General features: G+C 42.0%; 1 protein-coding gene across 2 annotated transcripts in view; it reads right to left on the minus strand.

Annotated features, from left to right (window-relative positions):
- Window positions 1–4,320: 4,320 nt before the first annotated feature.
- PDE7B (phosphodiesterase 7B) overlaps window positions 4,321–18,097 on the minus strand; it is a 177,296-nt gene continuing 163,519 nt past the window's right edge. Inside the window, exons 10-14 of one of the 2 annotated variants that reach the window (XM_074580653.1) lie at window positions 14,748–14,839; window positions 13,529–13,673; window positions 11,443–11,539; window positions 7,231–7,311; window positions 4,321–6,672 (exon numbers count right to left, since the gene is read on the minus strand). In XM_074580653.1, coding sequence (XP_074436754.1) covers window positions 6,455–6,672; window positions 7,231–7,311; window positions 11,443–11,539; window positions 13,529–13,673; window positions 14,748–14,839 — 633 coding nt within the window. In that variant the 3' untranslated portion in view covers window positions 4,321–6,454. The remainder of the gene's footprint in view (window positions 6,673–7,230; window positions 7,312–11,442; window positions 11,540–13,528; window positions 13,674–14,747; window positions 14,840–18,097) is intronic. The other variant, XM_074580654.1, reaches the window with a different exon arrangement.

Consider the following 18,097-nt stretch of genomic DNA (forward strand, 5'->3'; position numbering starts at 1 on the left):
ACTTCACTTTGTGTGTTTAGGCCTACGTGGCCCGGCTTAGACAGCCAAGGTAGCTATTAGGTAGTGGTGCTGCTGGTGACAAAATTCAATTGTCACGGATGGAGCTGTTGCATGATGTTTAGTAAAACTCTGCCCGAGACCCAAACTAGCCCAGGATATAGTAAGGTGATCCACTGGTTTTAATGGCAGAGCAAATTTAAGCCCTTTCCCTTCTATCCCGTGGTTCATTTTCTGTCTGTCCCTAAATAGCTGTTTGAGACTGTACTGAACACAACGTCACCGAAAGATTGAGAGGTGCAGGAGTGGGAACACCATAAGCCTGCCTTGTTGCTAAAGCCAACGTATTCTGTAACTACAGCCATGTCAGGATGGAGAGGACTGGACTGTATTGGATATTTGAGAGACCCAGCCTTCCTCACCTTTAGGGAAAAGGAGTGTCTATCACCTAAGTAGTTGTTTGTCATGCGCATATTTTATTGCTTCTTTTCTTGATGAATAGTTGTATTTCTCAGATTCTTCACTTGAGCTTTAAGCCACAGTTAAGTCTTTGGCCAGGATAAAAGAATTGCCATATTATTTTTCTTTTGCTGTGAAGTTCAGTGATTCATTTCAACATGCTAGTCTACATTACTTGCTTTGAACTATTGAACATCAGCATCCATACAGGCTGTGCCTGTGCAGAGTAGGAAGATGTATTGTTAGCTGTTCTTGAAAGTAACACTGCTAAATCCATTGTGGAAAACTGTGAGTGGTTTTCCAATGCTGACTATGTAAAACTTCTCCTGGAGAAACCATCACAACACCATCCGTATATAGGACAGACCTTTAAGGGGCTTCATTCTAGAATTCATTCTACAATTCAGCTTGAATTTGGGGGACACGTGAAAACACTTTCTGATTCTGAAGGGTGGTTTTATTATTTTAAGAAAGTAAACTTAAATATTGGCTAAATAACACTGAAACCAAATATATTTCCAGATCCTATATTCAGTTCAATTGCAGCATTTGTGCTGCACAAACTGTTGTGAGTGTTGTTACTGAAGACTTCTAGGTACAAATAAATTCTGGCTCTAGAAATGTATCAAAGTCAAGAAGAGGAGTCCCTGCAGTGGCAAATGTCCATCAACGATGACAGGTATTTCTCACTTAGAGATACTTATCAGCGGAGAATGTCAATACTTCTCATATTTTCAATTACACTTCACAGGCCTCATGTTGCACATATCATGTATAACATGGTCCTCAACTGAGAAATAAGAAAACGGATATTAAAACTGACCAATTATATTACGGAAAACTAGTTACTGGAACTGAAACAATAGTAAAAGACAACTCCTGCTTCTTTAAATACTTAAGTAGGGAAATATTCTCCCTGGGGCTTGAAAATCCTTCTGCTGTATGCTTATGAGAAAGATATGGAAAGACTTGTCTTGCTGGTAACTCCATTTAAATTCCTACAGCAGCGCTAAGGGTAAGAGAAAAGTTCTTTTCAGAAACAGTGCACTAGGAAAGCGATTATTTTGTTGGTAGGAAGGAGAGGCAGCGGGAGGATGGATGCAGCAGGACTATTCCTGCTTGGTCAAACCAAAATGTCTTCTGCAAACTAAGGAGATGCTTTCAATCAGCTGTCTCTACCAAAGAACTTTGGACACCTCATTCTTCTTTTTTTTTTTTTTCTTTTTTTTATTAGTTGTCATTCTTTGACATGATGAATACTTACAGCAGTATGTTAAAAAAGATACAGTTAAGTCTCTTGGCATCACTGCATAGCAGTCACAGCATTTTCACACAATCTAGTGCTTCCTTTCAGAATGATGCATATGGCATATATACGCACATATGGGGGCTGATTCTTGGTCCCAGTGAAGAGGGTGGGACCCGTGTTTGGCCCATAGAGTTGTATAAGATATGTGAATATGTATATATAAAATGCTTTACAATAAACATGACATATACAATCTTGAATTCAAAGATAAGCAGAATATATTTTACATCCGAGTCAAACTTATGCTCTGCACTTAAAGTTTATGTACCTAAAATATTGGATGGATTATAGAAACAAACAACAGAATAATAGTTTGCACCAATCAAAGTAATTTGGATACATATTCATGGCACGAGTTTGCCTTGGGTTTGTATTTTGGGGTGGGCTTTTTGAATTTGCAGGATCTTAATTCAAATTTAAGTATTGATTTTTTTTATTTATTTTTTTTTGGCGGGCCATATGTGGGGGGATGGTGGCATCAGGAGGGGAATGGGAATATTTCATGGACAACTCAGCTGAGTGCCTTAAAATATGAGGCTATAAATTGTGGCTGGTACCCGGATTGATACCTGAAAATAAAATTGTAGCTACTTGGAGTGTTTCTCCTTTCTGAGGAGAGTCCATTGGAAGGGCTGGTATGCATTCTCTCTGTTTTGTTGAAAACTTTTAATAGAAATTTCAACCACAGATTGGAAAAGCTGGTGAGAGACCTATGCAGTGTGAAAAGGGTTTAGCTCATTTACTGTGGTAGCAGCCTTGTCACTGACCATGCAGGGAGACTGATTTATTATTTTTTTTTCCATGAAAACCAATAGTTTACACAAAAATAATTGGCCTGTGTTGTAGATTAGGTTACCTACAACTGCAGATTAGGTGGGTTTCTTTCCTCCATAGATTCTACTTGATCTAAGCTGCTCCTCTCACTGCTTGTGTTTCAAAGGTACACTTTTTCAATAGTCCTTTTTGCCCCTGAAATGCTAACCCTCAAAAAACCCAAAGGTAGGTAAAATCTTTACTTAATGAAAATGCATGTGTATGCATTATTTTAACCGGCCTAAAAGTTTCCCTTATCACCACTTTCTTTTACTGTTATCATTATTATTGTTACAGTTGTTTAGGTAGAATTGTCCTCTTTGATGGTAGGAAATCTGCATTGAAAGAAACTAGGTTTTAATCAAATGCATTGTATTTGTGGGGCATAAAAGCGTTGTAAACTCCTGCTTCTAGCAGTTTTCTACTTCTTTCCTTAACTTCAGAATCTTTTAGCTGCACTGGCCCAGTAAGAAAGAAAAATGTTGTACAAGGGCTGTTGTGGCTGATGATGATAGGGCTGAGAAGACAGAAATCTGTATTGTCTGCACAAATGTTTTTCTGTTCTGTGCATCTAGCGTTCTGTTGGCAACCTGAGGAGAAATCCCAGTACAGAAATGTCCTCCAAACTAGAGAATAACAAATATGTATCATATCAACTGCATCTACTGAACACTGGTGCTGTTGGATTGGCTGTATTGGGTATGGTTTGGCTTCTTCTATGGGAAATCAAATGGTAACATTCTGCGTTAAATACGACCCCAGGGAATCTTCCTGCCAGAGGCGACCTTTTCAGCACGCTTTTGTCTAGAGCACCGGAGGCAAACTGGCCCAGACCCAAACTTGTGTAATGGGTTTGGCTTGCAAGTAGAGAAGGATTTCTGGAGCCACCCTGAACCTATTTCAAGCATTGTTTCATTAGACAAGGTGGTTTGAAATCTCGCAAGTATGCTCAGTGCACCAAAACCCCCCACAACCTCTCCATTTCAACAGCTTTTCAAAGTTGGGAAGTTTTAACCTGGTAAGAGCAGACTTATAATGGATCCTGTAAGCTCTAATTACAGAAGAAGGTTTTGGTTTTATTGCAGCTATAAGAAAACTTGATTTGTACCTAAGCTTTCCTGTTGGACCTATTTTCTGGAAGCTCCTCAGAAACATCTCAACAATGTATCTGTCAAGAGCTTTTTATGCTGCTAGACACCGTGTTTGTTTAACTAAACTTCAGAACAATTTTAAAAAAATTCTTTGAACTAGATGGAAAATGGCTTCCATTTCTTAGTAAAAAGACAAAACAAGGGAAATTATATCCTTTTGTGTGTACTTAAGTGCTTCTAAGCAGCACATTACACTGCTCATGTAATGTTCTAATAATTGTCCTAAATCTGTCAGGAGAAGGAAAGATACACCTAAAAAGCTGCAAAGCGGTGATGCTCTTGCCCCCCCCCCCCCCCCATCAGGTGGTTAAAAAGACATTTATGTCCTGTAGTTAGAAATAATTTTATTCTACTATGACTCTCTCTCTTTGCTTGTTATGGTACTTCTAATATGTGAGTCGCATTTAGAAGAGGGAGGAAGAAGAATGTTTTCTACTGCTTATAGCTTACAAAGCAGTAGAGGAGGCGAAAAACATCGTTCTCGGGATGCTTTGTGTTCTTGTAGTGATTTCTGCCTTCCCACCTCACTGGGTTTCAGTCTCTTTCTCTGAAGAGACGTGTCCAATGAATTAGTAGAGTGAAACATCTTTTACTAAAACGTAAGCTTTTTATTTACCTTTAAACATATTAGTCACCTTTATGAGCATGACCGCTTTGTCTAATCAAGCCAATATTCGCTGTAATTGAGAAAAATTCTACCTTATCTCCCCTTGCACTTTTATGAGTAAACATTATCTTTCTCAAACACCAACTTCTTAAATAGCTCGCTCTTTGTTGGCCTCTCCAAGGTATTCGTGTGCAACCATGATTATATGGTTTTTCTTTTGTATGTTTTTTTCTTTTGTATGTTTTTCTTTTGAAAAACAGCTACGTAGGTTTGATGTGCTGGGGGTTTGCAACAACACTGCACTTTACCTGAATGCAATTAATTTTTCTGGGGGCAGGGGAGAGTTGGGCAATCACTTTGGTACAAGGCAGTAGTGTCTGAGAATACAATCTCATTAAAACGATGGAAGCTTAAGGAAAGTTGTATAAAGACTAACTCGGCTGAGGTTCTCTGTGGCACAGAGAAGGCCATGTATCTTCTACAAAGGTGAGACCATAGAAAATTCCTCAGCTGCTGCAATAGTTAAGACGATTTTTCTTAATGGTCTGGCTGCAACCTCTTTTTTTTTTTTTCCTTCATTGAGTGAGACTGATCTAAAAGTCAGTTGAAGTATTTTTTTTTTTTTTGTAATGAAAAGAAATATACAAATGCATTTCAATGCTGGCTATCTAAGGAGGGAATGTGGGGAAAAGATCAGCTACACTGCAACATCACTCGAGAAAACAACTGGGCTCCAGAACTATTAGAACATCGTACTTTGTAGATCACTAAGCTATTTAATAAAAATTCACGCTCTTGAATAAACGTTGATCAGGTTGAACTGTCAAATTACGTGGTGTCGCTGTGGGTTTTGTTTTGGTTTTGTTTTTGTTTTTTTTGACTTAAAACCTCAGGCTCTGTGAAACGTTTGCCTAGACCAAATGTGCAAGGTGCCATGGATTAATAACATGGACCCATATGGAATGTGTTTGAAGTTTTCAAGAAGTTATCCTGCAGACTTCATTCCTTAATGACCTTTGATACACCTTGGATAGTGGAAAGGCAGTTCAGAATCGTATCCTGTGATCATATGATTTTGGCAGCTATCAGAAGATGAAGGATGCTAAAAGTTAAGGCTTTTATCCACAAACAATGGTGTATATTAATAAACTCTATACCATATTTACAAACGCTTCCTCTTGTATTAAAACTAACAGTATTCTGTTCACAGTGCCAATGTTTTTACAGGTAGCAATCCCACAGTACTCCAGTATTTTGGCATGGGAATCAGTAGCGCTTTGTATTTACAGAAAATGTACACATATGAATATAAACATGTTACTTGAAACAGTACTCAAAAGATAGATCTGTTCGTGTTTCAAAGGTTTAGACTGTACAACACCTTCCCTTCGGCTGCGAGGGAATGCTGTTCCTTGCAATGAGAAGATGCCCGTCTTTTATCCAAAGTGGCATAAAAATGATTACCAAAATGAGCCTTGTTACACTGGAGATGTGTATACGGAGAGTAACTTCAGTCCAAGGTTTATAGATCTGTTGTTTAGTGCACAGAATACAAAAGTTAAAAAGGTTTTTGTTTTAATTACTAAAATAACCAGACTCTCTCTGCCCTCTACGAGCGCTGTCTCACTCAGCCAGTGTCCCCTGGATGCTGAAGATGCTGGTGGTTTAATGTGCAGCCCAGCTGCCAGCCTGGAAACCGTATGGAGCTCTGGGCCTATATACATATGTCACAGTATGACTCGTGGTAAATGAATATATAACCAAGAATGCCTCTGTCTCCCCTGTTCTCTCAGTAATCCTCCCTGCTTCACGGCAGCCGTAACCGGCCCGGCTTAAGTACTGCTGACTGGGACTCTGCATTCAGGCAGTTCGTGATCAGAAGTGACGAATGGCATCAGGCATGCGCAGAAGGAAGAGAGGGGAGAGGAACGTGAAGGAGATCCAGAAAGGAACCCAGCAGAACCGTGGGCTTGTTCGTGAGGACCCTTACAGCTTCTGCTTTGCCATTTCTTCCCTTTCCGCGGTCTTGACAACAGGCTCTGAGCTCCCCGTGATTTTGCTTGCTGCTGTGATCAAGACAGAGATAGCAGTGCTATAAAGAAAAGTGCAAAGCTGCCACTAAGGAGTCTCTTCTTCATTTAAAGTCTGTTCTTGGCTGCCAGTCACTTGACCTGAGTGGTCATTGCTCCTACTACTGCTGTGTTGCTTGTGGAGCAAACTCCTCCACTTGGCCTTGTTCCTCCTGAGATGGTTTAGCATGTTTTCAGATAGGGGGGTATCGCCTGTAAACTGGGCCCACCTCTCAAAGAGCGGCTCTACGATGTACGTCATGAACCCTGGGGAAACACACAAAGGACAAAGGGCGAGGAACAAATTCATTCCATGAGTGCATTCCCCCATAGAGTGCCTCGAGAGGATACAGCAACACAAATGGCAAAAACCCTGACGAAAAATAACAATAAACCCTCAAGCAGCCACCGATTCCTTTTAAAATGCACAGCTTTTGGCCAGTGCACGTGCCACGTTACGGCTCTATCTGTATGTGTAACAGTAAAATTTGTGAGCGACAGCATGCTGCTCTGAGGAGATTTCAGACTAGAAAGTAACCGGTGTTTAATCACATGTTGGCTGCAATTTTTGTCCACAGATATTAGAATGGCCCCTTTTTTCCCCTATGTCATGCACTAACTCCTTTGTCTTTCTATTGAATGTTTGGCTTGGATGATAGGTTTCTTTTTGAACATTTTTATTTAGAGTGTGAATCATGACTCTCATGGTACACACAGTTCTTAATGTTAAAACTACTAGATTGAGGAGGGGAGAGAAAAGTTTCTCCTTGAGCTTGTGCCATACTGAGATAAACAAGGAGAGAAGAGAATCAAACTAATACTTACCGATCTGTATGCTTGGTATTGTATCCTTCTGCTGATTACAAAGGGGGCTTATTTCCAGTTCAAATTTTTGTTCCAGGTCTCCTGCAGCAAAAGAAAAAAGAGAGAAAATAATTTTCTGGCACTTTTATCTCTTCTCTGTACCTATACCAGACTCTTACAGTGACTGCAACGGTGTGGATTGGAGCAGTTGGAATTTTCCACCATTGATGACCATGTTAAATGTCTAAATACCTTCCATTTTTGGACTTTTTCTTCTTAGGTATCAGAGAAACTGAATATCTATACAAACTGAGAATCTCTCTAAGGAAAGATGACTTTTGAATGCACATTAAATCTGAGCACTTACGTGTTCTGAGGACCTTAATTTTTTAAAACAGGTTCTCTCACATGGAAGAGGTTTAAGGCATTCTAGTTCATTTACTAACTGTTCAAATGTCTTCCTACTAGAAAATAGCAGAATACAAATTCTAGAAGAAATGCGTCTCCATTAGTACCGTAGTGTGAGTTGCTACTGTGTGCTCGTGAAAACGGCTGTTAAGGAGCAGCGTGATGGAGCCCGGCAGCCTGCAGCTGTATCTGCACAAGAAACTACTAAGGGCCAGAGCATGAGCCTGGGCAACTGGTTCATGTGTCAAGAGCTATGGACTTTGAGTTATAAATGTGGAAAAAGGATGAAATTAAAAGTTTGTCTTCTTATTGTGGTGTAGGTGGGTATTGGGGCTATGCCTGGGCTGCTGCACTGAACCTACATCACTAATTCCCTGAGTGGTCCAGGAAGTCTCCAGAGAGTCATCTGCACAGGACTGACTTGAGACAGCAGACAGACTTCAAATAAAGTGGTTGGCTGGACTCCTAGTCACCTTCACAGCAGGGTATTTGACTAACTGGAGCAGGTCTCTAGCTGCAAATCTGGGGCAGCCCTGAAGACTCCTGCAGGCAGCTCCTGCTGTGACTGGCCCTGAGGTCTGTCTCAAATTGCTGAAGAACAGCCTGGCTGGGGGATCTGCTCACTCTAGATGCCACCTCAGATTGCTCCTGCTGCAGAATTGACCAAATTTGGCATTGAGAAGATGCTTATAAACTCCTGCAGGTGCAGAAATGGTCATGCACGATAGTCTTCCTTGATCTCCGAAGGTCCCTTCCAAGCCCTACCATTCTGTGAGTCTGTATATAGCTAAGACAGGAGATGTTTTTAGTGGAGGGTAATCAATAGCAATGATCATGTGTATGCTGGAGTGGTCACAGAGGACCACGGGCCAGCTGCATGTTAAGAATTCAGCAGAAAAACACCTCAGGGGGTCTCATCTGCCCATTGCTATCCAGACATCAGTCACTTGTCCTGCTGGAGAGATTGCATTTCCCCACGCAAGCAATTACTCCATGCAAAGATTGCTGTAAATGAGTTAGGTTTGGGGGTTTGGGTTTTTCATTGTTGTTCGACTCTGTGAATGCAACACATCCATCCTTTGTGATTCTTCGCCTTCTCTGAGACAGTGCCAGGGTACAGTCCCGGTTACTGCACGAGGTACAGGACCTTTCCCCTCTACAGTATGGGAGGGAAGGGAGACTACCTGTGTGCAAGCTATGATGTGCCACTTGTCCTCAGACAATAACATTTTGTCCATTTGATTTACCTAATAAGAATGTAGCGAGGGTTGGTTATGCAAAACTTTCCCCATAAGGAAAACAGAGCTGCTAGATCAGACAAAACACCGTGTTCAACCCAGAAAGAAACATTTTGCTTTAAATCCACTGTTTTTGTTTGGAAGATCTTTTCTCCCCACTAATAGACAGTTTTGACTTAAATGCTATTGTGCTACTCAGGCTCTATAGCTCCATATAAAATACCACGTGCATTTTTAAGCTTTGCCTTTCTTCTCTCTGCAGCATGCAATTTCTTCTTCAATGTGAGGAGAACATTTTCAGTTTTAATTAGATATTTAGAAAATATCAGGGCAACATTTTTAGCTTCACAAACAATCAAAAGGAACAATTCAGCCAATCTGAGACAAAATAAAAGTTTGTCACGTTTCCAAATGTGCAGTTCCGACTGTCCTCCTCTTCTCCTCTACCCCCTCCCAACATTTTTAACTGAAAAAAAGAGTGTGTGACTCCAGTGATGTCCCCTCTATAGGTATTCTGGGTTCAAAATGCTTGACCTGTCTGGCTTGAAGTGTATCAACATCTTCTTGTCATTAACAAGTCATTTAATTGGCAAAAATAAGATTTTCCTTCGCACGGTAAGAACTTAAATGATGGTCAATTTTCTTATGCTTCTAATTGCTGCAAAAATAACTGCGTGAATTAGTTGCTGAGAGCTTTCAGGCTGGGGAAAACCTTCCAAGCAATTCTAAAACCTCACCAGAGAAACTGATCATTAATGTTGCTTAAACATTAGCCATTTTCTTGAAACTTCTTTCTCGCCAGTTCCAGGTTTATATAAACAAATCAAGTTGCGTTATTTACCCTGTGTTCGTAATTGACTTTTAAAACATCTGAGAACAAGTTAAAGTATTTTTCTAGGAAAGGTTTGTGTTAGGAGCTGCTGTAGGCATCAGGTGCTCCCTGAAACGTACCTGAGTTGTGTATTTTATTTGCTAATAGATGTAGCGTAGATGCACCAGATGACTGGAAGGTCAGGATCTGAGTGTCTATTAGAACGGCATTAGAAAGGTTTGATGCAAAAATGTTGAAACTTTGTATGTGTTCCAGAAGGAAGATTAAATAAGGCACTAATTGTGGTATTATCTGTCCCATCTATAGCGAAAAATCAAACCATGAGCGCTATGGTTTTCAAATGTTAAACTTAGTGACAAAAAATACCTTCAAGCCCCAGCACTGTGCATAAGGCGGTAGAGTCTGTAATAACATTTTAAAGTGACAATGGTATCTGAATACATGCTATTTAATATTGGTTTTTGTATCACTTATCAAGATTATACAGCCACCAGTGACAGTGTGACCACAGTTTCTGTATATTCTCCCACATGAAACGCTCCTTTTCTCCCTGTTACACTTCTAACTGGTCTCATATGCTCCAGTGTCCCCTTTCAGAGGCATATTTTAGATGTTATACTAATAAATCTTGAGTCCTGGGGAAAAAGCTTAAGTTTACAAAGGTTGAGTGCTGTCTTTCTCAGCATGGTCCCTCGATACACTAAAGGTGAGGTATCACACAACTGGGGCCCTGCCCTCATGAGCTGGATATTAATTATGCCTTGACTATATATCTGATTAAATAAACCTGCATGTAAGCAAGTTGCTTATATCACTCCCAAAGCAACAAAGTCAAAGGCATTTCACCAGCTTAAGCTAACACTGGCTGAAAATTAACTTGCTGACCTATTTGTCCTTGTTATGGACTAACTAGGACTAAGTAGGTACCAGCTTGAATGTGGCCTAACTTCATAGCGCAGAATTTTAAATGAATTGAGAACTTCACTGTGTGCTCTTCCAGTGTTTGTACCACTTGCCTTCAGCTCTCAGGATGCTCCGAACAAAGAATTTAACAGTGATTAAACCCTGCTGCACCCTGTGTTGTAGCACAGCATGACCTTGCCTATGCAGATAGAGCCAAATAGTGTAATTACCGTGTTTAAAAAAAACCCTGCCTGACTGCACTCTCTGCAGGGGTTTGAAAACATTTGCAATAGGTCCTAGCTGAGCTTTGGCTTGCCTACTTTGGCCCTTTCAACAGCATTAGAAGAGCTCGGCATGCTGGGAACTGCATTCGAACCCGTTCTCTGCGTTTCTGTGCAGAAGAATGTGCCGCATTTGGGAAACAGCGAGGGTAAGGCTCCCATCGGAGTTGTAGCGGGAGCGTGAAAAGTGAGATAAAACGCGGCGGACAGTGGTAGGATTTTGGCGCAGCGTTGCCCTGGCGCCGCTCCAGCTCAGAAGAGCTAACGGTAACCAGAGGGTTCTCAGAGAAGAATCCAGCCGTGGGCTCTCCAGCTGAATTGAAGGGCCGGGGCACAGCAGAGCCCTTCCTCCCGCCTGAGGCTGCTACAGAGGCAGCGAGGGCAAAGAAATACTTGCTGCTCTTCTCTCCCTTCCCGCCTTTCAAACCAGGCAGCGTTATCCCTTCAGCAGCTCCTTCGTGGGGGAGATTTCGAGGCAAACTGGGCAAGCTGAACGCTACCCCTGTCTTGCCACACAAAACGCCTGGGAAGGCGAGGTGAAAGGGGGACCATCGCGCGCCAAGGGGCTGACCTTGACGGTAAAACTCTTCGCAGACCCGTTCACTCCACTGTTTGCTCAGATCCCAGAGCCGGCAAGGGTTGCAAATGTCCGCGCACTTGAGTGCAATCTGAAAGAAGCAAAGAAGAAAAGGAGCAGTGAGAAAAGGAGGTACTGCCTAGCAGTGCTTCAGCAGTAAACTGGCAGTCATGAAACTCCCAGGCCTCACCAGTGATGCTGGGAAGGGTTAAGATCACCTTTTAGAGACTCAGCCTCACCCAAATATGCCTTTTGAGGAAAGAGCAGTTATTTAAGCCGCAAACAAAACTTTCATTCAGCCCTCCGCTTTACCGTAGTGAGAACAAGAGGAGGGCCAAATTCCAAGGCTGCAAAGTCTTTTGGATATTCCTTGCAAGGAATAAGCCAACAAAAGCCTCGGGCTGGCTCCTGCTGACTGCCTGGCTCAGCATCCATGGCTGATGACAAGGAAGCGAAGAGCCAAGCTGGTGTATTTGGGCATCACTTCCCTGCGGTCTCAGTGAGTGACCTTGCATCTCACTTCAATTACACTTTGTCTTAATGTCTGCATATTTTTGTTTACAAAGCTAAGCACAGGGCCCTCTGCACTGCCCCTGGCTTGGTTTCACTTAGTTAACTAGTACTTTTAAGCGCTTTGCTGGGGAAGGAGTCAGGAGGGCAAGAGGTTTTTAAAATCGAGTAACTGCTTCAGAAAAGTAAACCATGTAATAGTCTGTCTGTGTTATTGCCTTGGAACAAGATGTCATGTGCCTCATTTCTTCTCAGATTGAACACAGTCGGTTAGCCTGACAGAGGTCAGAAATCATTCTGGCACCCGGGAGGAAAACATAAGAAATATTTCCTGTATAAATTCAGACCCGTGAACTGGGGCAGGGAAGTCTCCCAGTCACTTTTCTCTCTGGATTAAATTGATTAGCCTTAATGTTACTATCTATTTAAACGGATCTTTCAAACATCCTTTAACTTATCTTGATCCATCAAGATTTCTGGACTTTTTTTTTCTTTTCTCCCACAACTAATCCACCAGACAAGTAAATCTCACCATGTCTGTGTCCTCGTTCCTATCTTCAAGAAAGTGCATAAGAAACTCTTCGCCATATTTGAGACCTGTAATCCCTGTGCCTTTGGCATTTGCACAACCTTTGTGCCTAATCTGTCCAGAAATATGATAAGCCCATCACCCTGCCCTGCACGGTCCATGCAGGAATCTGACAGAAGACCGTGTCTGATGGAGGACAGGCGAGCAGATTACTACATTTCTCACACTGCTGGAGGGGGAAGAATTAACAGGTCAGCATTTTCTTTCCTTGCAACTGTCACCTTTCCTGTAACCTTGACAAAGTGGTAACATGTAGATTTTGTTTTATTAATGTATTTAAGGGCGAAATTGATGTAATTTCTCCAGAGAAGCATGTATACGCAGCTACTTTAATCACAATAACGCTTTAATAGGTAGAGGTTTATTCTGAAGGGCCTGTTAGCAACCGCAGCTTAGCTGGAAGAACCAGTTTGAATCTATTTGATTTTTAAATAAAGCATGGTTTCTTCATTAGCTGGGCAGATCCACTGGAGAAGCACCTGCTGCCATGGCAACAGCTGTCTCTGCAGAGGCAGTTTCTGAACATCCATCACAGGAACGGGACTTGGGCACCTGATGGCAGGCTGCCTTGGAAAGAACACCGACAAGGGGGCTCTCCTGCACAGCGCCAGAAAACAGCACCGGTGAAGGAAGTGATGTTTGCCAGAAGAGAAAATATAATCGAAGCATTACTTGGCAAGAGACGCAATGGTCTGGAAATGAAATAATTAATAGCTTATCTTAATTTCTCAGCGTTTGACACTCTCCTGTGTCTGTTGCATTCACAGCTTTTTAACTCCAGGAAATTACAAAAGGAAATGCTGGAGGTACCTTATGCTTGCCTGACATACCAGGTGGCTGAAGCAAAGTGTTTATGGTGACAGGCAGCGAGACGCTGATGTCCAGACACACTATCCTATGCTATTCAGATGTATACTAGGAAATACTGTGACTTGAAAAATGAACAAAATACAATAGTGGAAAACTAATATTTAAAGTTACCTGAAGCATAAAATGTCTGTCTTGTGCATCCTCCAGCCTCAAATCCTGATTGTCAAGGTGAGATTTCAGACGGATTAAAAACTCGTTCTGTCTGTTGATGTCTGTTGCCAAGATCAGGGAGCCCAACTGCTGCTCTATGTCCTGTCTGCAATTAAGGAAAATAAGACCCTTCAATCGTGGAACCACTGAACGCTAATGGCTCAAAACAACCTGCTATGGATCATAGCTAGCATAAAGCTTCCTCTTTCTTTCGTATCTGTTTGGCCAGTCCCTGCTGGGGTTTGCAGGGTCCAGCTGTTCTAGCTGCCTAAATGGGTTCAGGAGGAATACATAACGTAGAAGAAAAATGTCTGTTGGCATAGGTGGTTCTGAAAGCTTCTGAAAAGTGCTAGAAAAGTAAAAAAAAAAAAACCAACAATAAAAAACCAAAACAACAGCATGATGCATCTAGAAAAATGCTCACATCTTACTTCAGCTGCTCTGAATTGGGTGCTGAATACTGCAACTTTGAAGTTGCAGATGAAGTGGTAAAAGACTGAAGTCCTTTAAAATAGGACTAAAGTTGTTGCTCTGAAGCAAAGGATTTCTGGAGGGATATGGAGCTTATTGCTTCCAGGTAGCTTGTTTATATTCTTGGTAAGGTTGCCTGTGATTAAAACTTACTATTGCAGGTGGTTCATTGTCTCAATCTCCATTCCTTGGTGGGAATAACACTGCACAAAAACCAGCAGGTAAAAAGTTAGCATCAACTTGGCCAAGGTGCTCATGTTGCTGGGTTTTTTTTTGCTTCACTCAAAAAGATGGTGAAGACTAAACTACATCTCCTCAGTCAGGTGTGGAAGTCCTGAGCAGTCTTGATGCTACTCGACCAGCTCCTCAGTTTTTCTACTTCTTGCTTTTTAATCGCTAAATCTTTCAATATTTAGTTGGCGCTATGTAAGACAAAATTGCCAACAATGCCTCTGACAAGGTCCATTCCTGCTGGGACTCCCCATGTTCCCAGTGCTGACAGTGGCCACTCCCCTGCTGCAGAAGTGGCAAAGTCTTAGAAAATACTTCTGCTACGTAACTTTGTCTTATGATTTCATACTGGCACCTAGAGAGGGCAGGAAGTTTAGCCTACTCTGCAGCCTGGGCCTCTTTGCCAGTGTCCTTTTAAGAAGAGCGGAGGAAGCCATGGACTAGTTTCAGTGACGCACTTCCTCCAGCAGACACTTACGTCACCTCCTTGGGCAGATGAGCGAGGAGCCGTGACTCTCGAAGCATGCCTACCGTAGATCGCCAGTGGTGGTTTTCTAGCACTGAAACATTCTACGGAAGAACAAAAGGAATGCATTCAAGGATTAGGCAGGCACCCATGGTACAGATACAGATCTGTCAAATCACATGACATCTAGAGCTAATCGGAAGTGCTGTAACACGAGCCCAAAATGTGTGCTTTTTAGCCACTTTTTGGATTTGAGGAATCGGTCTGGATTTCTAGAGTTAAGGACCTTGTGCTTCTAGGTTTCCTAGATAAGGTCAGCCCCACAGTCCTGTTGTTCTACAGTTTTTGAATCCTGCTGTGAACACAGGAGCTAATCTCATCTGAGTGGGAGGTAGCTTGCATTCTAACAGATTTATTAACAAATGAACTGAAGCATGAGTGCAAAATCGTAATTTTTACCTCATACTGATCCCAGGTTGACTTCTCAGTTTCTACAGTTTGAATGCAGAGTGGACAAGAAAAAGAAAACTAAAGTGACAAACTTCCCTTGGAGTCAGGGAACTGGAAGCTCCCCGGAGCTTCTTGGGGAAAGCAAGATGAGTATCTGTATCACTGACCATCTGCAGGCTTCCGCAACGTAGTCTGCACCACATTTTGAGTCCTTTCTGTTTGTTTGCTTCCAACTAAGTGGAACCAAAGTTAGGTTGGAAAAATTTCTAGGTTGTTTGTAAACTATAACAAATTGGGTATTTTGTGTCTGATGACTTTATGTTATTACCCTAACACACAATGCATTTACCACTCATCACTCGTTTACTTCACAGAGTACCTTCTACCACTACACCTGAGAAATGTCACTTGTTCAGAAACCTCTAATCCACAAAAGCATCTGCTTGCTGCAGAGAAGCAGCCCAGCGGAGCACCCCTCCAGCGAACGGCACATTCCCCAATTTTCCATAACAATGTGCATGGTGTGAATGAGACGACTATCACCTAGCAAGAGAGACACTCTTGGGGGAGTTATGGCATCTGATCCCTGTTTTGGGCAGTTTATGGCTTTTGCAGTAGATGAGCACTGGAGTAAAAAAAAACCAACCCAAACACAACCAAACCCTTTGGGCCGGTAGCAGAACAAGGACTCTACTTCACCATTGCCAACTAGGAAATTAGGGTCAGAATCCTTCTCTCCGGCCACTGTTAATCTCTGTCTCCCTTCTGCAGAGTCCCCCAGTTCTGAGGTGTAGCTACGGTCGTGCTGCCTTTCCTCTTGGATGTGGTGCACAGCTGCCACTTCTCCAAGAGGGACTGAACAGTATTTTTCTCCTTAAGGCTTCCTCATCCTCCTTTGTAATCCTGTCATATCTAATGGCCATTGAAACACTGAATGTTGCCAGTAACCAAGATCCAATTTGCGTCTGGATCATTTTGTCAGTATTTTTCTTGAAATTTCGTGCTCAAAATTACTGCAAAGGTGAGAGTGCAAATTTGATTGATTTCCCATTACAATATTTTCTGCAGTACGTTCTGTTGCTTTTGAATTCACACGATCACTGATATGCTGCTTTGGTATTTCTTTGAGGGTTTTGTTTGTTTGTTTGTTTCACAGATACCGGGAGAAAAAGCAAAACAAAACCAAGCCCAAAACTTTCCAACCATGTAAAGACTAAGCCCTTTTCCTTGGAAGAGCTGACAAATTCAGAACTCGTAATCAGCTATGCAACATCTAAATTACTTTTGACAGCAATTCTGTTCATTAGCCAACTTAAATATCCCTCTTCTCCTTTGGCCTAAATACATCAGGATGGACTTTTGCAACCCTGCACTCTGACCAAGAAAAATAAGGGAATGTAATAGGACATAACAACAAGCTTTTTTTCTTCTTTCATCTCCCTAGTCTCAGAGCCGAATCCTGGTTCCAACAGCCACCCTAAGTTCATAGGCTGCCATCTTCCTACCCGAAGGTAAATTAGACAAACCCTGCCTGACTGTCGCCTTTGGGAAGGCTTACACTTGTTTAAGACAGTGCCTGTGTGCACAGTTTCTGGGACCCCGGTCTGACTGCACCCTTGAAACATCCCGACTGGGGAGATGCCCCTCGGAGCACCCTGTGCCCCCGTGTCCCTTTCAGCACGGCAGTGTTACTTGCTGGGAGGAGCTGCTTCAGCAGCACCTACCTCAGCTGGGGAACTGCGCTCCATGGATGGCCAGTGAGAACAGGGCTGACTGTGTGTAGCTACTTCAAGAACTTTCTTGCACCCAACTAATAGTTACTCAATGGAAAAAGCAAACTCAGATATCCATCCCGGAGCATCTCTATTTCTGTGAGTTTCTCCTCTTTGCCTGCTGCTATAGGGAGAACTTAAACCAAAGTTGCTGCGCTGTCTCGTTTCCCACATTAAAAGGAAAGGTGAAGTTAACAAGGGACAACTGAGCATGAAGTCATATGACTCCCCTGTTACACGCAAGCAGCCGGAACCCCTGGAGCTGCTGCCAACAATTAGTAGAGTCAGCTATTCCACCTAGGAATGCTCTATTGCCTTATTAAAACTAATTGCCATGAGCTACCCGATTGCCTGGGCCGGTGGGGAGATAACCCATGCAGGGAAAAGTCTATGTGCTGCCTTGCAGACTGGGGTTCTCCGCTCTGATCTCCAGAGAGCTTGCTTCCCCTAACTTTTTACTTTTCTAAAAAAATGAGTAGCACAGGTTTGTTTTAAAGGCTGCATGCTAGGAAGCCTCTGTCACATCTACATCTACTGCCTAAAACTACTGGAGTGCTTCAGGACTGTGAGATAAAAAATGGTTTTTTACTTAGACTGTCACAAAATCTCCAATCTGTGACTTTCCCAGAGCCATTCAAGCCACCACACTTGACATATGCATGTGGAAAAGAATAATAACTTGAAGAGAGGAAGACTTCCTATTCTAGCTGCAGAGAAAGCCTCAATTTTATTTCAGCATGGAAGGCGATCTAAATTTCTTTCAACCTGGTCATCCATTCTTAATCATTGACCAGTTGGTTTAACTACACAATGTTAAATACCTGAAAATGATACTTTAATTAGAAATGATGCTTCTAAGGAGGACTGCAAAGTAGAACTGTCATAACTGATGCCCAAAACATATTTTCCTAATTCGAGTTTATATACATCTATATTAAAGTTGTAAAGTGTTCTTTCATAGATTTCTGAAACCTGTACTATACATGTCGTATGTGATCATTCCAGACTTCTAAACTATTACCCTTCATTTAAGATCCAGACAAAGATAGATCTCAACTCTCTATTACTCAAGTTATAAAGTAACATTTTATTTATATCATTGCTATTTGTTTTCTTAGGAAATTCATAATTCATTCTCAG

Source organism: Larus michahellis, chromosome 3, assembly GCF_964199755.1.
Source record: "Larus michahellis chromosome 3, bLarMic1.1, whole genome shotgun sequence".
NCBI lineage: Eukaryota > Metazoa > Chordata > Aves > Charadriiformes > Laridae > Larus > Larus michahellis.